General features: G+C 32.1%; 1 protein-coding gene across 1 annotated transcript; it reads left to right on the top strand.

Annotated features, from left to right (window-relative positions):
• The first annotated feature begins 15,721 nt into the window (after positions 1-15,721).
• LOC148874184 (beta-1,3-galactosyltransferase 7-like) lies at positions 15,722-22,769 on the top strand. The gene is made up of 11 exons (XM_088965337.1): positions 15,722-16,158; positions 16,403-16,499; positions 16,607-16,665; positions 16,772-16,983; positions 17,108-17,171; positions 20,969-21,041; positions 21,122-21,242; positions 21,354-21,441; positions 21,544-21,669; positions 21,963-22,072; positions 22,165-22,769. The coding sequence occupies exons 1-11, from the start codon at positions 16,064-16,066 to the stop codon at positions 22,311-22,313; spliced, it is 1,194 nt and encodes a 397-aa protein (XP_088821463.1). The 5' UTR covers positions 15,722-16,063; the 3' UTR covers positions 22,314-22,769.
• Positions 22,770-24,524: the final 1,755 nt, after the last annotated feature.

Here is a 24,524-nt window from a genome sequence, read left to right as displayed (position 1 = left end):
TTTGACCCCACTAGGAAAATTTCAGACATGGCACAACCAATGCCTAAGAAGCCGATTCATTAGATCTCAATAGTTTTGTTTTGCTGCATTAAGACCTTTTTTTTAAGGTATTCCTTTTTGTTTCAATTTTGCCTTCTGTAATTTGGAAATGAACATGATCATTGAAGAACTCATCTTTTGCATTAATGAAAGTTTTACTTATTTGTGTCATTTTATTGTTTTACCTTTTGTGCTTCCGATAAAGCATTAAATTTTAATACGAAGAGGAGTTCCCAAATTTGGAACAAGATAAAGTTACCACTTCCCTTATGTGAGCATGACTGTCTTGAATCCCAAACTTGGAATAAGCCTCAAAGGTGTAACTGCACAAAATAAGGATTGTTGATCAAAAGTCCATGGTTAGAAACACCCTAAGGAGAGGGGGGGGGGGTAACCCAACTAGGCTAGCAATATCCATTTCTAAATGTATCCACAAATCAATCCATTTCAAATTGTAACTGCACTCCTTTGTATCATTTTTTGAGCCAATTTTGAATGAAGGCATCATATTAACCAAGCACTTCGCTGATTAGTCGGGGAAAGGACCGGAGGCTATTATTGGTCGTTTTTACTCCCTAGATGCCCTTGCCATTGTTAATATTGTTATTTAACCATTTGAGCTTATTCATTGGGCTTTCTTCTTTGTTAAACCAATCAAATTCCCAGGATGCTTCTTTCCAAAGGGCTAGAAAAAGTTTTTGAGAAAAAAAAGAAAAGAAGAAAAAAAAGAGAAAATAGAAAAAAAGAAAAGGAAAAATAGAACCACTCTCATTTGGATAACCTCAAAGTTTCCAATTGTTAAATTTGTATTGACATAAATACCCTTGAGTTCTGTTAAAATCAAATTGTGCTTGACATGTAGTTTTTCCCTATGGGTTATGTATTTAGTGAAGAAATGATGGGAGGCCCTATTTTGGCCATTTGCTTTATCCTTCTTACTTCAAACCCTCTTTATCTGCATAATCCACTAGTTAGCCCCTTTGAGCCTTTGTAGTGATCATTCCTTCCAAATAAACCCCCTTAGGAGGTGGATGTCAGATATTAAGCTATTTCTATGAATCTTAATCAATTTTTGAGAAAAAAGAAAGAAAGAAATGAATAGAAAAATGAGGAAATTGTGTAAAATAAAAAAAAGAAGAAGAAAAGGAGGCATCAAGGAAAAAAAATGGTGTAGTCTATTGTTGCAGAAAAAGAAGAGGAGCAAGCAAGAGCAATTGGGGCAGATATGATGATCAAATCGATAAATTGCTCTCTACAAGCAACATCCATCTTCATTTCAACCTTACCTATTTACATTTCATCATACAATAAAGTCCTCCTTGATCACCTAGCTGTGTAGCCCATAGTATTGAAAGACAAGAAGAGATTTTTCATCTATGGTATGAGAGTGTTAAATCGAGAAAAAGAATAAGAGTAGAGTATAGTCTTGAGTGAAGCCCTTTAAATTGATTCAAGCATTTGATACCCATTGCAGTTTAAGTTTCTTGAGCCTTCTATCCTTTATTTCAGAACCCTTGTCCTAGGCATCCGAAAGTCCTCATTGATCAGTGAGAAATTGGTAATTAATACTTGACAAACCTAAGGGTTTTGGCAAGGAAGGATTTGACAAACAAAAAAAGAGAGAGAAAAGGAAAGAAGAAATCAAGCCTAGTGATTATTTAAAAGCAAGGGCAAAGTGGTCTAAAAGAAGAACCTTCTCGTTAAAAGCACTATGCGGTAGTGGATTGCATATCAAAAGAAAGTGAAGTGGTGAATCGTTTGAAGTGTGGCAGAATTACCACTTAACCTAGTTTGAGAACATTCACTTTATCCCTCATTTGACATTTCTGTACATACCCATTTTTGAAGAGATCATCGATTTTGCTTCCTGAAATTGAGCAACCAATCCCTTTGCGTCATCTTTTATTCATCCAAACTCGGGTAGCCCCCCTTCCAATGGGTGCTTCTCAATATGAATATTTGATTGACAATCATTGCATATCTAATGTTGATGTTTTTGAGATTTAAAATATGTTGATCATTACTTTCCAAGAAGGAAATTGTTGCTTTTATTTCTTATTCAAGATTGGTAAAATTCCATAATGGAACTCTATCTTTTTAATATCGATTACTTTGAATCATTTGAATGTGGCATTTTGCATATCATCTTTATTGTATTTAGGTTTTTAATCATACCTCATTTTATTTACAAAAAAAATATACATTGTGTTTTCTTAATCGATTGATCAGTTAAAATTTCTATTTGAAAGCCATCCATCATATGAAGAATTGTGTTAATCATATCTTGTTTTTTGAAATCATCCAACTTCCAAATAATCATATCATTCTCCTGCCCAATGACATAAAAATCATTGTTTAATCAGGATAACCATATTTTGTTTTAAAGTCCATTACGACATTAAAGTCCTTAATAGTAGCAAAGTCCCTCATGGCAAAATATTAGTATTTTGTTTATAATTGCATTATGGCATAACATATTTTTATTGAGTTGCATAATGAAATAACACATCTCAGATATAGAAACCATAAATGATTTAAAGATTACTTAGTACATCACTTTAATCAATATCCCAGTTAAACAAATTAAAAACCATTAATCTCTCATCTAAATTATTTTATTTTAAATTCCGTTATGGCACAAAGTCCCTTGTGGCAATAAAATCCATTATGGCATTAAAGTACTTCATGGCACCAAAGTCCCTCATAGCAAAATATCAATGTTTTGTGGATAATTGTATCATGGCATAGTATGTTTTTTGTTTATTTGTTTCGTGGCATAACACATCCTAGATACATAAATCGTACTGTTCTAGTTAAAGATCGTTAACTCCTCATCATGTTTTAGTTAAAAACCACTCATATGTGTTAAACCTGTTTTAAAATCTCTTGCGACATCAAAGTCCCTTATGGCACTAAAGTCCGCTATGACATAAGTCTTTCACGGCAAAATATCAATATTTTTGTGGATAATTGCATCATGGCATAGCATTTGTTTTGCTTCGCAGCATAATACAACTTAAATATAGAAATCATTACTGCTTCAATTAAAGATCATTACCTCATCAAGCTTAAGAGTTGTTTTAATTAAAAAATCATTAATCTCTCATATGAATTATATATGTTTCAAAGTACCTCGTGGCATCAAAGTACCTTATGGCATTAAAGTCCTTCATGGCATCAAAGTCACTCACAACAAAATATCAATGTTTTGTGGATAATTGCATCATGGCATAGTATGACTTTTATTGATTTGCTTTATGGCATAACACATTGTAGGTGTAGAAATCACCACATTTTAGCTAAAGATCAGTACATCATCATCAAGTTTTAGTTAAAAATCAATCATCTAAATTAGATATATTTCAAAGTCTCTTGTGGCATTAAATTAAGTCTGTTATGACACTAAAGTCCTTTATGGCACCAGAGTCCCTCGTAAAAAAATATCAAAGCTTTGTGAATAATTGCATCATGACATAGCATGGCTTTTGTTCATTTTATGTATTCATCAGTTATGGAAATGGAGGTGATGGGACCTCCGAGAATAACTTAAAAAATATTTTAGTTTATAGTGATTCCAAGACCTAAGGCATTGACTATACCAATCTGGGTAAGACTCGGATGGGAGAGCGAAGGAGTTAGGCACCCCTCTCCCGAGTCAAATAGGTGGGCCCACATGTTGATATCAAAGAAACATAAATCAAGGAAAATAACAATAAAGAAAGAAAAACCAAGAATAAGACAACACAAAAGCAAAAACTAATTTTATTTACCTACTTTTATTTTTATTTTGGTTTTTTTGTTATTATTTTTTTAATTCTTATCTTTTATTATTTTTCCTAATTTTTTATTTTTAAAATATTTTTATTTTATTTATTCTTTTGTCATTTACTTATTTTTCTATTTTCTTATGGAATTCCATTTGTTAATTTATTTATCAATTATTCATTGGATTTATCACCCCTAATCTCTCTCTTTTTTATTTGTTTCTTTTTTATTTTTTATTTTTTTAGAATTCTATTTGACATGCATTTTCCCTTTTTTCTATCTTTCCTTTTTTTTAATTCCTCTTCATACGTTCAATTCAAATCAGAGACCCGCATCCTCCATTTGCTCGAAAGGGTGTTCCCTTTCATACTCACAGATCAATCCCTTTTTGGATGTAAGGGCCGGAGCAAAAGGTTGGAAGATTGCTCCCTTACCCCTCTTCTATCAGAGCCCCAACCTTCAGACTTAGTGGAATGGTCTGACGAGAGAGGAAGTTCACACCTCTCGAATTGTTGGAGACTACGTAGAGAGATGTACAAACTTATTAATATGTTTGGCTCTTCAATTCATGCACACTCATTCTCTCGGTTAAAGCAATCATAAAGGAATAAACCACCACCAACTTAAAGAAAACTGTGAAACCCACATATAGACAGATTCTAAATACAACAAATATCACAAACTAATAAACCGAAGTAAATAAAATAAAAGACAAAAGAATCTGCAATTTGTCATCTTCCTTTTAAATCAGGACTTAAGTTGAATAGAAGTTATTGATCCTCCATCTAAACCTCACATCTTCAAATCTATATACGATAATATCATTGTTGTCTTTAAATAGTTTGATCATCAGGGTTGCATTATCAACTCTAGAAATGGCCAAAACATTACAAGGAATGACTCCATAGAGCTTCACTGGTACCTAGTAACTAACAACCAAATGGAAGAAATATATTTAGAAATTAAGAGAGAAAACTACAAGTGAGAATAGTACTTGTAGACACCCCATTTTTGCACCCCATAGTCTTTCTGCAACACTTTGAGCTTTAAATATGCTTCAACTAACCTCATTATTGACCTAGGGGTATTTTTGGAATTTTATAGGAGTCAAGGCCTCAAGGATCCAAGACCATAGGTACATAGAGCCCTGAAAACCAAACCAACGACACTAATATCACTCAAATCCGACATCGTTTACCCCTTTATCTGAAGACCCAAAGCCAAAACCAATTTTGATCGTCCAATTAAAGTCATTTTGATCCTAATCCTCACTTCAAATCAAATCAGAAACCCAAAACCATAGGTACATAGATCCCGAAAATCCAAACCCAATGACCCCAAGATCACCCAAATCCAACACCGTTTACACCTTCATCTTAAGACCTAAAGCTAGAACTGATTCTGATCAGGATCATTTTGATCCTAAACCTCATTTCACATCAAATCAGAAATATGAGACCATAGGTATATAGAGCCTGAAAATCCAAACTTGACAACACCAAGATCACCCAAATCTACCACCATTTACCCCTTCATCTTAACACTTGAAGTTGGAACTGATTTCGATCGTCCAGTCGGAGTCATTTTGATCATGAACCTCATTTCATATCAAATCAGAAATCCAAAAACATAGGTACGTAGATCCCGAAAATCCAAATCTGACAACACAAAGAGTACCTAAATTAGACAGCATTTACCCATTCCTCTCAAAACCCAAAGTAAAAAAACCCAATGGTACCAATTCCGACAACAATTAAAACCAGATTTGAATGATTTTGTTTCTTTCATCTTCTTTTACTTTTTCTCTTTTTCTCTTTTTTTTGTTATTTTTCTCTTATTCCCTTTTATTTTTATTTCTTTTCCTGATTCTCTCTTTTTTATATTTCGATTTTTTGTTGATTTTTTGAGTTTCTTATTTTTATAATGTTTTTTGTTTATTTTTCATATATTTGTTTATTATTTATTATAGTTTTTTTTTTATTTTTTTATCTTAATTTCTATTTTGACACTTTATTATATTTTTGGATTTTTCATAAATTTGTTTTATATATTTTTTCCTTTTATTTTGCTAATATTTGTATACATTATTAATTTTTTCCTTTTTCTTTCTTCTTTTTTCTTTTTCCTATTTAAAAACTTTTCTTTAATTTTTATTTTTTTTCTTTTTCCTCTTTTTTTGATTTTTTAATTTAATTTTTGGGAATTGTGATTATTTTATGTATATATATTTTTATTTTCTTTTTTATCCTTTTCTTTTCATTCCCCTTTTAATTTTTATATACTTCCTCCATTTAAAAATTTTATCTTTTATCTTTTTTATCCTTTTATATTTTCTGTTATTATTTGATGTAGGCCCTACAAGGGGCATGCAAGTAAGCAGTCATGGCTGAGGTGGCTAGCACATGGAGTGTGATGAGGTTTGAGTGTGACACCTAAATCCATGGCTGAGGTCACCTAGTCCTGATGGCCCAAGTGTACTCGACTCTCTCCTAATAGGACAAAAGGATTGTAAATCTAACGCAAGATGATTCGTGCAGAGTGTAAATAGACAGATTAGCAATAACAAAAATAATGCAATAAACAATTATGGAATAAACATAAGAAAATAAGCAGTTATTCAGATAACTAAAATAAATAACATAAAAGTATGCATATATACAAAATAACAATAAAGCCAAACAAGCCCCATGTGGGCCTCACCTATGGTCCAAGAACTCCCTAGTGGAGTCACTAGTTTGTGAGCATAAAAAAATAGCTCAGTTGGGCTAGACCACCCATCAGTTATGGAAATGGAGGTGATGGGACCTCTGAGAATTGTATAAAAAACATTTTGGTTTGGTAATGACTTCAAGACCCAAGGCACTGACCACACTAGTTTAGGTAAGACTTGGATGGAAGAGGGAAGGAGTTAGCCACCCCTCTCCTAGGTCCAATAGGTGGGGCCCTCATGATGATCTCAAAGAAACATAAATCAAGATAAATCAAGGAAAATAATAATAAAGAAAACAAGCCCAAGAATAAAACAACACAAAAGGAAAAACTATTTTTATTTTCCTACTTTTTATTTTTATTTTGATTTTTTGTTAATTATTTAATTCTTATATTTTATCATTTTTCTTACTTTTTTATTTTTAAAAGATTTTTATTTTATTTATTTTTTCTCATTTACTTATTTTTTATTATTTTCTGATGTAATTCCATTTGTTAATTTCTTTATCAATTATTTTTTGGATTTGTCACTTATCTACCCTATTCTATCTTTTTTTATTTGTTTCTTTTTTTCTTTTTTCTTTTAATTTCTATCCAAATTCTATTTGATATTGCATTTTCTCTTTTTTCTCTCTCTCTCTCTTTTTTTTTTCTAATTCCTCTTCGTACTTTCAATCTGAATCAGAGACCTGCATTCTCCATTAACTTGAAAGGATGTTCCCTACTCACAGACCAATCCCATTTTGGATGTAGGGGCTTGAACAAAAAGGTGGAAGATTGCTCCCTCACCTCTTTTCTATTAGAGCCCCCACCTTCAAACTCAATGGAATAGTTTGATGAGAGAGGAAGTTCACACCTCTCAGATCGTTGGAGAATGCGTAGACTGATGTTCAAATTGCAAGACCATCTTTGTTCTTTAACTTATTAATTTGTCAGGCTCTTCAATTCACGCATAGTCATTCTCCTGGTTAAAGCAATCATAAAGGAACAAACTACCACTTACTTATAAAAAATAGTGAAACTCACATCCTGACAGATTCTAAATACAACTGATATCACAAACTAGTAAGACAAAGTAAATAAACAAAAGACACAAAAGAATATGCAATTTGTCATCTTCCATTTTAAACCAGGACTTAATATTCAAAGAAACATAAAGAGAAAAAATGACAAGACAAACTCACATCTGCATGCATAATTGGCAACATTATCAGCAATATGAAGGAAAAAAAATGAGGACTAAAGATGTATAGAAGTGATTGATCCTCCCTCTAAACCTCACCTCTTCAAATCTATATACGATAATCTCATTGTCGTCTTTAAATAGTTAAATAATCAGGATTGCATTAACAGCTCTAGAGATGGCCATAAGTTTAATGGGAATGGCTCTATAGAGCTTCATTGCCGTCCCTAGCAACTGACAACCAAATGGGAGAAATATGTTCAGAAATTAGGAGAGAAAACTACAATTGAGAATGGTATTTGTAGACACCCCTTTTTTGTGCTCCTTAGTCTGCAACATTTCATGCTTCGAGGATGCTTTAACTATTGTATTCGATTTGGAGGCATTTTTGGAATTTTAAAAAAGTTAGGGGCTCAAGGATCCAATACCGTAGGTACGTAGAGCGTAGAAAACAAAACCCAAAGACACCAAGATCACTCAAATCTGACACTGCTTACCCCTTCATCTTATGACCCAAAGCCAAAACCGATTTCAATAATTCGATCGAAATCATTTTGATCATAAACCGCATTTCACATCAAAACATAAATCCCATAAATCCAAATCCAATGACACCTATATCACTCAAATCCAACAATGTTTATACCTTCATCTTATGACCTGAAGCTGAAACCAATTCCAATCCTTTGATCAAGATCATTTTGATCATAAACCTCATTTCACATCAAATCAGAAATCCGAGACCCGACAATACTAAGATCACCCAAATCTGACACCATTTACCCCTTCATCTCAAAACTTGAAGGTAGAATTGATTCTGATCATTTGATTGAGATCACTTTTGATCCTGAACCATATACCAAATGAAATCTGAATCCAATCTTGTAGATGTATAGAGCTCAAAATTCCGAGTCCAAATGTACCAATTCCGACACCATTAACTCCTTCATCTTGAGACTTGATGCTTCACTCGATCTAGTCACTTTCCAACGTCCCTAGAGTACCCTATATCGGTTGAAGCCTAAGAGCACCCTTGGGTCATGTCTCTATTCAGGAAAAAAAGATGAAAGAACTCTTGAAGCCATGAACGATGCAATAGAAGTTCTCAAACAAATAACATCATTCTTAAATCATTTGGGCTACATACTTCTTATCTTTAGCCTCTTAAAATGTTTTAAATGTCCCTGAGGTATGTTTGTTGTCTTTTTTTAGATTGCATATTTTTCTTTAATTCATCTTTTAAATTCAGAAATGTTTTGAATAGTCAAATAAGCCACCATCCATCTGAAAGGTGAAACATTGTTTTACTTGGTTGCTTAGGTATACAATTAGCATTATTTGTTTTATTTTTTTATTTAGTTTTGCTACTTCTCCTGGCATCACATTTTCAGTTTTCTCTATTCATGCTAACTAAAATTTTGTGATTGACATTAAATGCTTTTGCATAAAAAATCCTCTAGTCTAGGATATAGCCCAATCCATCGCATGATAGTTTATTCTTTCCATTGAATAGGACTTCTAAAGTACATTTCAACTTAGGTTTTGTTGTGTCCAAAATGTATTTTTTGGAAATTCATGCATTTGTTAATACACTTGCATTGAACTGATATGAAGTGTTGCATTTTTATTTTTCACTCTATGCATTCCAATATCAGTCCATTAGTACTAAATCACATCACTAGTTGCTTTCACTCACCGGGTCTAAGCATTTTTTTGTGTTTCATTCAAATCTTTCTTCTCTTAGGGGGTGTTCTTTTTTGGATTTTGGGAGGGGTTAAAGTTGGTCAATGGCAAGAATCCTATGTTCTTTTTACAGATTTATATGGGGATTAGGGAAAATTTATTTTCTTGGGTATAGTGATACACATCTCCAGGTGGGTAAAAAACTTTTCCACTTAGGGGGAAGTTAAACACTTGAATGGGACTAAAATGTCCTTTTTAATAATGGATTTTTATGACTAAAATGGTCATTACCTTATTTACATGAGAAATTAAAGAATATGTGTAAATGCACTTACCCGGGTAAGTAACTTATCAAAAAGTGAACAGGGCCTTAGTTTTTTATTGTTTTTTTTTCTATTTATGCATTAGAATCTTTAGACTCTTGTCGTTCTCCCCTAACTTGGTAAGTGTTTAATGTCATAGATACAGCATGCCTATTTTTAGTATGTAGTCTCCCATAATGCAGCTGATTACCAGAGTAGGACCTACTTAGCTCTAGGATCTAGCAACTTTCACAAATTTTCTTTTCTTAGATCATTAATCATACCTATTGCACTGACCTATTTAGATTTTATAATAGTTGCATTCTTAAGTAGATTAACTCCCCTTTTATTTAGTTAAAAAGTCTCATTCAAATCATCTCCCATCTCACACATCTAAGTTCTTACGTTCAATCATTTCACCCACACATCTAGAAATTACTCATTCAGCATACCATCTACAACTTACTCTTTTAGATTCTTCAATTATGTGTAAGCATCCTTTTTTTAATCAATTCATTTGTAGCTAATTTTTGTTTTGTCTTGCTTCTTTAGTTAATGTCCTTGCCATTTTCTATTGTCATTTCTTCTTTTTCCTTAGTTTATTTTCCAGTGTTGATTGTTAAATTGCAACTTTAATTGTTATTTTATTAACCAAGCATGGATATATAGCCCAAAAATTAAAAAAAAAAAAGTATTCCTTGGAAAATTCGTGAAGTAGAGGCTGGTTTAACCAGGTGCATGTGGGGTGCCTAACACCTTTTCACACCGTACCTTTGTCCTTGGACCCTAAGAATCTCATTCCCATTGGGCAACGAGTCACTAAGAAAACAAACATGTTTTTTTTTTTGAAAAATTCTTGGGTTTTCCTAAATTCCTAATTCCCAAAAATTTAGGTGGTGACTCCATCAACTCTAGGTTTTGTCCCCCTCTAGGTCAGGTAGCCACAGATGGCAACTTCATTGGGGATTGTGTAAGTGGACCTAACTAAAAAAATCAAATTCTAAGGATTATTTAATTAACTTTGGGCTTTCACACATGTTGCACACACATCACTCATATTGCATTATATTTTCTCCCTCTGACTCGATTATAGGCGGTCCTTGGTATGATTACTTGGGGATAACCATCCTAGAAAGAGGAAGACCCTTCTCTCTCACCTCAGGTATATCTAACCACCACTTAAATAAGGTTGGGGGCACTACATAGATGAGGTGAGGTCTCAACAACATAGGCAAGACTTGTCTTGAGACATACGGGCAGCCTGACCTGACCGAGGTTCCCTTACACACCTTAAGAGCCTATAGAAATAAAACCAAGCCTTTGCATGTAGAGCCCTAGCAACTACCCTTAGGAGTCTCAACTAGGCATTTTAGTGCATTGGTACTTGTTTGCATGTCTTGCATCTCTCTTTTTGTTTGCATTTGTATTTGTGTTTTTGTCTTTGTTTAAGCAAGCGGGTAAGAGCAATTACGGGTCCACTACAACTCTTTGTTTTCTTTTAAATAAAAGCCTACACAACTAAAACCCATGGTTAGAACCCAAGGTCAATCCAACTCAAGTATGAACATCACCCAATTGTTTAGAGTAGTAGAAAGAAAATCTGGTGCTGGCCTTGATTACAAAAAAGGAACTGTTTGATTAATTCTACTACTTTGGTGATGTTGAGTATATGGAATATTGTTGAAATTGATGGGGAGTGTTGGTGAGTCAAGGTGAGGTAAGCATATGTGCAATGCTATGAATTTCATGAATCTCTCTAGGGCTGGTCTACAAAGACAAGAATTTGAGTTTCTTCCTTGATAAAAGCTTTTGTTTGTCTTAGCAAGGTCCAAAAGACTTGGATCTCCATGGAACACATAAGGTGTAGGGCCAAGAAGACAAGGTTGTGATAGTACCAATTCTCTATGTATCTAGGTTGAAAATATAACCACTACCCACCTTAATTAGGCCGGCTACTTTTGGATAATAAATAAAGTCGGAAGTGACTTTGGACCAATTTATCTCTATGTGAGATTCATTCATTGTTGGTTGGTCTGACCCCAATCTATATCTATATATTAAAATGGAATGTGCCAAGCAGGCATTTTCATGCTTTGTAGTTTATTCTCAAAGTCATTTATCCCTTTTTTTTTTTTTTGGTTTCTTCTCAAAGACACTTATCTTTTTTTTTGTTTTTTATTGAATTTTCTAATTTTAAAATTGAACAAAATAACTCAAGTGGCCAATCACGTTTAAGACTTTTAACACTCCTCATTAATACACCACTCTCTCTCTCTTTCTCTCTCTCTCTCTCTCCTCTTTCCTATTAATTCTTTTAATAATTTCTTCTCATTAATTATGTCAGTAATTTTCTCCTTCAATAACTCATTCCACTAATTCTTTCTCATCTCTATTACTCCATCAAATTGCATACATTACATTAACTTTATCTACATATCCATTTCAATTATATATATATATATATATATATATATATATATATATATTTGCATTAAATAGTAATTATTAGTAAAGATTAATTATATTGAAATTGAGATATTCAATGATATATTATTGTGCTAAATAATTTACTTCCATTTAAAATTATAATCCATTTACATTCCATTTGGAAATAAAAAAAATCAATTAACCATAATGAAAATAATTATTAATTATTTTTATTGATAAAAATATTTTATTAATATAATTAAAAGATTTTTTTAAATAACAATTTAAAATCAATATAAAACTAATACAAAATTATCAAACAATTATTAGTTTTATAATTAAATTTTATTAATTGAAAACCAACTTCGGTTCCATTAAAAAATAAAAAATTATATAGTTAGTTAAACTTCATAAGGAATTTGAATATAATAAAAATTTAATATATTTAAATAAGTTCAATTTTTACTAATTTCAAAAAATAAATATAAAATACTAATTTTAAATATAGTTTAGTTATTTTAAAATCAAATTAAATTCCATTTAAAAATAAGGAAAAATATAGAAGCCTCCTTGGATTTTCTAACAATTGTATGAAACTCCCTAGTGTTTTGACCTTAACAAAAGTTTCACCAATTGATTTGTAAAAAGGTGCAAATACACCTTCCTTTCATCAACGTTCCAAATAAAAAATATTGATGTAATGCTTTAATTTTACTTCACTTCAACCTTTTTACCTTTGTCCAAGAAGAGTAAGGAGAATTATTCTATGAAAGTTGTCTAGCAAAATGAAGTAGTGGAGGGTAAAGTTGAAACTTTAAATTATATATGATAATGCATTAACAATGATAAGAGTATTTTGGTAAATTCAATGTCTTTGTTATGGAAAATCCAAGGGAAAGGAGGTGTTTGCACTTTTTTCTCTCAAAACTATGGGGGAGGCCTTTGTTAGGGTTGAAATACAAAGGTGGCTTATAGAATTGTTATAAGAGTTTCTTTTTATTATAATATTACTTAAAAATAATAATAAATCAATAAAAATTAATAAAAATTAGCATTAAGATACAAAAAGAAAAATATAAATTTATCTAGAGAATAGGAAATTGGCCACTCTTGCTAAAGCACAACTTAGACTATGATTGAATAAACTAGATATAACCCCAAAAAATTATGAATACCACTTAATTGAAAATCTCATAGAGCTCTATCTTCAACATTTCTTATAAATAAAGTCTGCATGGGGCCTAACTAGTAACTTTTGAATATGGAAAGGTTGTTATTGGATGCCAGAACATGCCCATTTGAATGACCTTGGGGTCCCATATCCAAGGTCTTTATTAGAAAAATAGAAAACCATAACATAGGGTGCAACTCAGGTTTTCAAGTTAGCATTTTACATTGCACAGGGCTGACATTCAGGCCAGGCCATTTTCAAATTTGACAAAACCTCTACTTTATCCTCTCCAAATTGCACCCCTACTGATCCTGTGGGGCTTTATAGTAGAAGAGTCATGGACACTCATGTTAGATGTATTTACTAGTGGGACTCGTGTAATGTGCAGGATTTGTCAAGAGAAAGTGAAACAATAAGACCAATGACTATTATAAGGAATGGATGCATTGTTGTTTAAATTAATTAATATTTAGTTTAGTAATTTGTTAAAAAATAAATTTAGTAATTTAATAATTTATAATTTTTGGTTAATTATATTAATATTTTTTAACAAAAATAATAAATTACTACTAATCATTTAATAAAAATATATTTTTTTGTTTCATATTATCAGTTAGTGTTTTATTTCATTTATTTTACTTTATTAATGATTAATGTTACAATTTTTTTTTTGTAAATATTACTTAAATATTTAAAATGCTAAATATTAGTAAATATATAAAATTAGGCGATAGGTATAATAAAATCAATCTAAGCCCAAACTCAAGGTAGGACTTTGTGTTGATCCTCAACTTGACCCAACCTACCCAAGTTACACCCTTAAGAGAAATGTGACATTTGTAATTGGACTGAACCAAACCACACACAACCTATGCATGCATTATTTTTGGGTTTTTAACTATTTTTAGATAAAAAATATTAATATTGCAGTCGAAAGAGCTATGGAGGATGGACTACCTCCATTTTGTAGCCTAATGAATAATAATAAAAAAAGAGATCTTGGGCTATATTTTAATAATGTATTTATAGTTTTTAAGGTTGCCTAACCCAACCCAGCTCACACCCCAAGCATAATGATATTTGTTTGGGCTTGGAACGAAGATAGACTTACCCATGTTAATTATAAAATTATGATTTTTTACAAATTAAAAATTTTATTTAATTTTAGTCTACTATAAAAATATATAATTTTTTCTATTTATATATTAGTATAACATTTTTTATACACCTTGGTTGGGAATCCCTATTTATTCCCATCCCCATCCTGACAAGACAAAGCAATCTCCATCTCCAACCAGTTGGGTCAGGGAGGTCAAGCACTTGGTGGACATGGGGAAAATTGTCATCCCTACCCATTGTCTTATTTAAATTCTTCATTGGAAGGTTTTTAGTGTTGCAAAAAAGAAGAAGAACTAATGTTTTTGTTCTTAAACAATGGGTGTTTGCCAATAATGTGTATGGTTTTGTTTTTTAAAATGATACAGGGAGCCTTCTACAACATGAATATTTTTGTTTTCATTTGTTTTTGGAATTGCCACATCAGCAAAAAAAAAAAACATGTTATTGAACTCTGTTTTTGTTTTCAAAGAGAAAAACCAGTTAGTTTTATTTCAAAAAACAATCCTTGTTCTTGCAACCAACAAAATATTGGTTTTTAAAACGAAAACAAATTTTCTAGTATAGAAATTATATGATTTATGGAACATGATGTTAAATAATCAGATGAAAACATGTTTTTGAAACCAGATTCAAGAACATGTTTTTGGTTTCAGTTTTGAAAACAAAACATCACATACAACCAAAAACATGTTTTTTTTTGTGCTTTTGTTAAGAAACAATCTATTTTCAAACAAGATGGATTTGATTTGTTTTCAAGAAAAACAATTCACCTTGTAGAACACCCCCATAATTTTAGTGATGTTATTCTTTTAGGTAAAAATTCATCAAATTTAATTAAAAGCATGCCATACACAGCCTTAGTGACTGTTCAAGATCAATTTTTATTCAGTTTTGATAAGTCCAAACAGGTTCTTAATCATCACATCGCATCCCACCGTCTATTGGGAACATCTTGGTGTGACCGTGTATCCAACGGTTTTGATTTGTGCGCTGTTATTAACATAACGCAGGTTTTTGTTTTTTTTTTAAGATCAACATACGGCAGGTTACCACACTAGCGTCCGAAAGCGATTATTAATTAATTGTGATTAAATATTAATAACGACAATTAATCCTTCCTAAATCTTCCAAATCATAATTAGGCTGTTGGTTTGGTCCGTTTGGACTTGACGTTGACCTGTTGACCCTCTGAATCGGTTGACTCTCTGAATTAGGATTAAGGGAAGGTGATAAGTTCCAGTCTCCCAGGTGGCCAGGTTATATTATAAATGTGCCACGTGTCAAGTCATTAAATGGTCCTAGGGAGACTCCTATATTGGCAGTAGGAGAGAGAGAGCGTGACTAACGGGACAAAGGGTCTGAGCTCCGAAGTCTGAAGCGGTCGAAAGGCCCCGAATAATCGTAACTTTGACGGCCTAACTCGCAGAGAAAACCAGCTCTTCGCATTTTTCTTCTCCTCGTCATCGTGTCATCGTTATTCCTGACTCTCTCTCTCTCTCTCTCTCTCTCTCTCTCTTATCTTCTTTCTATTCAAAATCTGGTCTTTCTAATTCAAATCCGCTCTTTTCATTCTTCTTCCTTAGAGAGAGAAAGAGAGAGAGAAGAACGTTTGAAACAAAAGTTATTTTATTTTATTTTTCCTTTTTAGTTTTGATTCTTTATTAAATGAATATGAAGAACCGAAATGAGAAATTTTCAGGGAAGTGGATTGTCATTCTCTGCATATCCAGCTTTGCGTTTGGAATGTTCTTCACAAACAGGTTCTCCTCTCTATGACTCCAAGGGTCATCGTTAGTTTTGGGGTTTGCAACTTCGCAATAGAAAAGCTTTATTTTATTTTTATGTTGATCTCGTATAAATCTGGATTTCTTTGGAATTAGAAATGTTTTGCTTTGATGGGTTTTTGGGGGATTTTTTTCTTGGTGGATTAATTGTAAAAATGGTATTAATGCTAAGGGATCATCAATTGTTGATCGAGAATGCAATGAAATTGTGTTTCTCCAGGGTGTGGTCTACTCCAGAATCATACGGTCAAATGATATCAAGGGAACGATATGAAGAAGATTTGCGAATCATCTCCGATAACTGCATGTTCAGAAGGGTCTGTATGTTATCTAAAATTGGATATCTCATTTAGATATTAGACTTGTTGTTTTCTCTACTAGCTTCATGCCTTAAATATGTTGATTTCTGTTTTCTTTTTATCAGAAGCGTGGAGAAGATAAGGATCTTATGGGGGAGGTTTTTAGAACCCAGGAAGCAATTAAGTTAGTATCGAATTGCATTAGTAATTCTACATGATTTAGATGTTTACTTGTTTATGAATTCAGTTGATCATTTGCTTCCTTAAATGGGTCTTTTGTGGCCGGGTAGATCATTGGACAAGACAATTTCGACGCTTCAAATGGAGCTAGCTGCGGCCAGAAGTGCTCAGGAGCTGGGGAATCCTGATCATTCTCCTTCACAGTTATCATCTTTTCATGATATCCCACCAAGAAAGAAGGTGTTTATGGTTATTGGTATAAACACTGCATTCAGTAGCAGAAAGAGGCGAGATTCTGTCCGACAGACCTGGATGCCTCAAGGTATTATTCTTAAATCCTTTCTATATACTCTTATAAAATCAAACATTGGTTTTGTTAAGTAACATTCGGATTCAGTGATGATTATCTTTATAATTTTTGTAATTTCGTTGTTGTGATTAATTAGGTGCAAAGCTCCGACGACTAGAGAAAGAGAAGGGAATTGTTATCAGATTCATGATTGGGCACAGGTACATCCTTTATTTGAATTGCACCAGGCTTCTATCAAGAACTCAGCTTTAAGAGCCAAAGCACACTGGTGATTTTTATTTCTCTTTCTTACTGGACATAAATTGTTAGTCCATTTTCAACTGACCATTGAGAGCTCATCTATTACATATTTCTTTCAAAGAATGTATGCTGATGTTTGACCATGTGCTAAACTAAAATGATAACATGGTTTTTATAAGTCATTCAACCAAGCATGTAAAGACACTTCACCATGATAGTATCAGAAGGCAGTTTTAATCAATAGTTCACTATTGCTGTAGTGTTGTTCATACCCATGAACGAGGTATATGAATAAAGTTCTATCTATTCATATTTGTCAAAAAAATCAATAAAGTTATATTCATTCATTGCAACATCTATATTGGGAATAGACTGATAGGTTATATGAAAATGAGATCAGAGCTTCAAAAGTAAATAAGGTTTGTAAACCTGGCCAGCTCCTTGTTGGATGTAGTTATGGAGCTAATTTGAATCTAGAGTATTATATATTTGGTTCTGATGGTCTCATGACATTTAAATCAAGGTGTCGTTGGTTCATTAAGATAGAGCAGGGAGTTACAAAATGGCTCATATCTTAATACTTTTTATATGTAACCAAGGTTTAAAATTTCGATACGATACACCCAATATGGGGCATATCGTATCATATCTTTGAAAAACAGATATGGGATATGCATGAAAATCAGATGTTTCGTCTTTTTTCATGTGTATCGGACCCGTATCGGGGGTTATTGGGGTGTATTAGGGGTGTATTGGCGTAAAAGATACAGCCAAAAACTAAAAAGAATATTAAAGGGGGAAAGCAAGCTTCTTTTCCTTGAAATAAGCCTTTTTTCATCCCCAAACGAGTCTAAAACTTCAAACTTCATTCCTAGAGTGCAAGATTTGCAAAAGTTTCCAAGAAACAAGTGCAAATTGTTATTTTTTTAAGATTTTTAAAATTTTGAAAAAATATGGCAAAAATAGGTAATTTTTTTCAATTTTTTTATAATATCTTGTGATTTCTTTTTTTTTCTTGAATATTTAAATTTATGTTGATTTACATTTTAATTTTATAATATCACAATTTCTCTACTTATAAAGACTAAATATGTTTTAGATCTATGTATTTATCTATCATATCCATAGAGTAATTGAAATTTCTTCTTTAATTTTTTTTGATTTTTTATATTTTTAGAATTAAAAAATAAAAAATAAATAATTGTATTTTATCATTTAATTACAACAATTGAATATATTATAATTCTATGGATGATCTATCGTGTCCATAGACCAATTGAAATTTCTTCTTTAATAATTATTTTTTATTTTTATATTTTTAGAATTAAAAAATAAATAAATAATTAGTTATATTTTATCATTTGATCACAATGATTGAATATATTATAATTCTATGGATGACCTATCATATCTACAATGCAGTTGAAATTTCTTCTTTAATAACTATTTTTTGAATATATTATATAATGTTTATTTATTTTTTATAATTTTTGGAAATAAATAATAAATAATATTTTTTGATAAATAATTATTAATTATATTTTCAATATATTATATAATGTTTATTTATTTTTTATAATTTTTGGAAATAAATAATAAATAATAATTATTTAAATGATAAATAATTATTAATTATATTTTCACATAGAAGTTGTGTCAATGCATGTTTTATGGTTGGATAAGAGAGTTGGGTTTTTCCCATCCCATAAAACATTAAAACTTAAGAATTATAATTTATAAATTGTTGTTAAGCATAGGGTTTTTAATGAAATTATAATTGACTATAATACATTTTTTCATAAAACCATGAAAATATATTAGTTTAATATATATACACCTCATTGAGGTCTTATACTTAGTGTTATTGATGTATTTTTATGATTTATTAAAGTATTTGTAGTGTTTCCAAGTATATCTATGTGCATCTTAGTTTTTCTCTGATACGCATATGTATCCAAGGCATATCCCGATACGTCTCTTAAATTTGCCTTTCTGATACACTTGGCATTTCCGATACTTTGAACCTTGTATGTAACAAAGATCTACTTTAGTTATGGATGCTAGAGATCCTTTTAAAGTGATAGGACCAAGATTTTGGAATTTGGAGTCTGTGGTGGACAACATAAATGTGGTAGTTAATGTTCTTATATTGGTTTCTCTCTTTCAAATGGGGGGTTGTTCTTTCTGCCTCATTCTCACTTTTTACCTAAACAAGTATTTGGAAATCTTTCATGAATACAGTTATTGATAGTGACAACATCATATCATCTTTAGAATGCATTAAACTAAAGGAAATTTTAGAATGATGGCATATCTGGTTATCAAAGCATCTTAGTTGTGGTCATCTTAATTTGAGCTCATCTCCCTGGTTTGGGGGCTTGTCTTGGCTCTAGCTCCTAATGAGCTTGAGGTGTTGATGTCTTTCTCAACTCTTGGGGGATTGGAGGTTAGCTTAGCCAAATGTTGTAAATGAATGTGAGTGGACGTATAAGCTTGATGAGGGCGGGGTGGGGGGGATTCTGTTGACTTTGCAGGAAAAACGTGCAGAAGGGGGAGAGATCACTGGTAAACCAAGATGAAGGTCTGAGTTAAGATATCAGGTATATAATGATATGATAAGAAAATTTTATAATCTTTTCCAAACATAACCGTGAATCAGAAGAGGTAAAATTCCTGCCAAATTGCTCAACTAGTTTCTAATTTGACCCTCTTTTTTTTTTTTTTTTTTCTTTTAAAGAAACCTTTAAAGTAATTGGCCTAATATTCAGAAAAGCATTAATCATACAAGAATGAGTTGAAGTCCTTCCAAGGTTTCACCCAAGGCAGATAATAAGCTTTTGCCTCATGTTAGATCAAGAAAGAGATTTTGTGGGGGCTATTATGTGATGTATGAACCACAAAATGCTAACGGTTTTCAGCCTGAAAGACAGTAAATCAAATGTCATGGTTCTATGGTGGGCATGGTTAGTCTTTAGCAACAGAAGAAAGCATTCTTGATTGTAAGGAATGCCTGCAAAAAGCCAAAATGAGGTGATTATGATAATGGTGTGAACCAGGTAGCTGGCAAGCTAGTCATGGAGGAATGTCATATGCTTTGGTGGAAAATGAGCTTTCTCTTTTCTTGGATAAAGGATAAGTAAATGCTTTGAGTTTTGAAGGTTGGATAACATGTCTCAATGGGGACAATATGGTATTCTTTAGGGTTTGGAAAACCACTGAATTAGAAATATATAAAATGTTAATAAAGATGTGACAACCAATCTTAGACACCCCCTTAGCCCTTTCTTGAAATGGAGAAAGTAGCCTAAAAACCTTCTTTGCTTCTCAGCTTTTTCATCCCTGCATAAGGTTTAACTTTGGTGATGCAATTAGATACAATGTTGGCTGAAGTTTCCAACCCCTTCTTTTTTTTTTTTTAAACTTGAAAGGAAAAGAATCCTGGAAATGCAATATTAAAACTTCAATTTTTGATGAAATAGAACTTGGCTATCCTAGTTACTAAAAGGTCAGATCTTTGATGGTAAATAACTAGCTGTTACTGTTTCTAGATAATTGTTTTCCATGTTTCATGTTCTTGTTTTATTTTGTCTTTGTTACCATGACTTTATTTTCTTTTAAGAGTTCAGTTAATATCTCACCATCTTGGTCTCACATTCTCATTTCTTGGCCTTTTATATGGCAAAGTTGTTAACAAGAATTTAGGTGGTCAATTAAAATGTGACCTAACCTAACTAATACCTACATTTTTTTGCTATAGTGCAACAACCAACAGCATTTTAGATCGGGCCATTGATTCTGAAGATTCCATCCATAATGACTTTCTTAGGCTGGTAAAAGAAAGGACTCATTAACTTTCTATACAAATACTGAATTTGTCAGAAGCTCTGAATCTTGTTCTATTGTCCTGTAGGAGCATGTTGAAGGTTACCATGAACTCTCTGCAAAGACGAAAACTTTCTTCTCCACTGCTGTTGCAAAATGGGATGCAGAATTCTATGTCAAAGTGGATGATGATGTCCATGTTAATTTGGGTATGTACTATTTCTACTTTTCCTCTATTTTAAGCCATATTTATGTTATTTGAGACATTTGTTTTGTTTATAGTTACAAAATTTCAATTCTACAACTTTTGAGAATTGCAGGCATGCTAGCTACAACTCTTGCCCGCCACCGTTCAAAGCCTAGAGTCTACATGGGATGTATGAAATCTGGACCCGTTCTTTATCAGAAGTAATTCTGCTGGAACTTAAATTTATTATTCAATTTTGCCTTCTAAGGTCATGTAGTTATGCAATATTTCCATTGTTTTTTTCCTTTTATTTAATTTTTTAGGAATGTTAAGTATCATGAACCCGAATACTGGAAGTTTGGAGAGGAGGGAAATAAATACTTTCGGCATGCAACAGGGCAAATCTATGCAATCTCAAAGGATCTGGCCACATACATATCAATCAATCAGTAAGAGTTGGTTTTTCCTTATTTAGTTCTCATGTTTAAATCTAATTGGGTTCTATATTGTTGGATTCCATGGGTTCCACAGTTATCTCATGTTTGAATGTGATATAAGCAATAACTATTAGTAGTTTACCTTAACATGGTTGCTAAAGGTCTACCTTGTTCTAATATGCAGTTATCACGTAGTATGATTTTGTTAGTTAAAATAGATATTTACTGTTATATGGTAAATTGGTATTTGGCCCTTTCTTCTAGAATGAATTAAAAGTCTTAACTGCTTGACTGTGTGATTACAGGCCCATACTGCACAAGTATGCAAATGAAGATGTATCACTTGGTGCTTGGTTTATTGGTCTTGAAGTTGAGCACATTGATGAACGCAATATGTGTTGTGGGACTCCACCAGGTAGGATTTTTCAGAGCTACCTTCTATTATTGTGGATTTTTGTGGTTCCCTTCTTGATATCTTTCATTTTCCAATTCATTTCTGTTCTACAGATTGTGAGTGGAAGGCACAGGCGGGCAATGTTTGTGTTGCATCGTTTGATTGGAGCTGCAGTGGTATTTGCAAATCAGTGGAGAAGATCAAGAATGTTCATTCTAGATGTGGTGAAGGTAAAGGAGCTATTTGGAATACTCTACTCTAATTTATTGGGATGATGGGGCTTTTGATCAATCTTTGTGGGAGATTGGTTCAAGTTTTGCCACAAAAGAAAGCCAAGGTTGAGCTAGCTAACTTGAAAGAAGCATCAATTGGCAGTTTTGACATTTGAGATAGAGAAACAATGCAATTCCATATAATCTCCATTTGTTCTATCCATGCCCATCATTTCTTGATAAGGCACTAAAAGTTGGTAACTGGGATCTAGGTCCCTAACAGTCTGAAATCTCTTTCAACTGGTAAGTGTTGTTTTGATCCAGCTTACATTTTGCTATAAGAATGAATGTTCCGGAATTGTATTCTTTCTGGATTTGGGAGCATGCTAGGATATTTACAGAAGGAAAACTTTTCTTTCAAATGAGGCTCACTGTATTTTGGTCACTCTATGTACAAACAAGATTGATTTATACAGGGGTCTATTTAGCTCCATTTTCATTGGCAATTCCATACTCTGATATTCAATTGATTATACTAGAGTTGTGCCATTTGCAAAGTTTTGCGTGTTTGGATGTGTACTAGAATGTTATTGCTGCATATGCTTTTAGACTTTTACTAATACGTTCAATTGTTGGCAAGGTTCAAATATTGCGTTGAATGGCTGCCTATCTTAAGATATATAAAAGATCAGTTTGTAGGACCACTGATACATGAATATTTAGAGTAGCCATATTTAATAGATTCACTAGTAAAAGGCCTGTCCGATGCACATGGTAAAAGGAATAATTAATAGTAAATAATAATAACAAGATAAAAAGAATAATTAATAGTAAATAATTATAACAGGGTAAAATGAATAATTAATAATAAATAATTATAATTCATTTTTAAAACCAAGTATTTGACAATTACTCCATTATTTTAATTACTAGAGTACGTAGATTTTACATGCAAAATAATTCGATTTGGTTGTTATTGGACTCTACATGGAGAGAGAGAGAGAGAGAGAGAGAGAGAGAGAGAGGAAATAAGCATACATACTTGTAATCTATACAAATAATCTCTAAAATATTACTATTCTATCAAAAAAAAAAAAAAGAAGAACAAAAAACCATCCCTTATAATGTTTCAATGCCCTAACTCAAGAAGTGGTTTAAAAAAAAATTGTAATTTTAAAGTTTGAGACAAGTAATGAAATTAAAAGAAGGGGGACTTAAGAATTCAAATGACCTAGCCTTTTGACATCCAAGACCCTTTGAACGTATTTTGCTTTAAGCGACCTCCGAACCCAACATATATAGCACAATAACGGTGAGAAGCCTAAAGAAAACCCACTTAGTTGCAACTGGTTCATAAAAAAACATTGATCTTTCACCATCGTCAACTGGTTCATGAAGATGTAACTTTTTTTTTTTTTTAAATCTATATATATAACCTAAAAGCAAAAGGTTGTGTGGCCGATTGTTGTGCTTTTGCCAAATGGAATATTTTTTATATAACCTAAATGAAATTCTACAATTGTTTATACATGCAATAATAAAATGAAATAATATAATAAAACTGAAAATAAAATTTTTATTATATAATTATTGAATATAGTATATGACTGAGCCCGTGCAGGTCAATGCCATGCTGCGGACCATGTCTTTGGCCACTTCGGGCCATGAACTAGGCTAAGCCATGTTTTTTTTTTTTTAAATTAAAAAAATAATGAAAATTTTAACATAAATTAAAATAAATAGACCAAAAAATTAAGAAAATATCTTAAAATTTTAGTTTATATGAATTTTGATGTGTACAATTGTTTATATATGCAATAATAAAATGAAATAATATAATAAAATTGAAAATAAAATTATATATTAATATATTATATAATTATTGTATACAATATACAGCCTAAGCCAATCCAGGTTGGTCCGCAGGCCAAGTCTTAGGCCAGGCCAAGCCACGAGCTGGGCTAAGCCATGTTTTTTAAAAACTTTGAAAAAAATAATGAAAAATTTAAGATAGATTTAAAAAATAGACAAAAATAAATAAGATCAGAAAATTTTATTTTAGCTCAAGCCCGCATGGGCCCGTGCCATGCTACAGGCCAAGCTGGTCCATAGGCCAAGTCTTAGGCCAGGACAGGCCATGAAATGGGCTAAGCCTATTCATGGGCTTGGTAGCCCAGTAGTTCAGCTCGACCCATTAACAATGCTAAATTAATTAATTAAATAATTTTAGATAGCTAGCCTTTACCAATCTTGCGTTGGTA

This window comes from Nelumbo lutea, chromosome 1, assembly GCF_056320005.1.
Source record: "Nelumbo lutea isolate HS-2025 chromosome 1, American lotus-T2T, whole genome shotgun sequence".
NCBI lineage: Eukaryota > Viridiplantae > Streptophyta > Magnoliopsida > Proteales > Nelumbonaceae > Nelumbo > Nelumbo lutea.
This window is presented reverse-complemented; position numbering and strand designations above follow the sequence as displayed.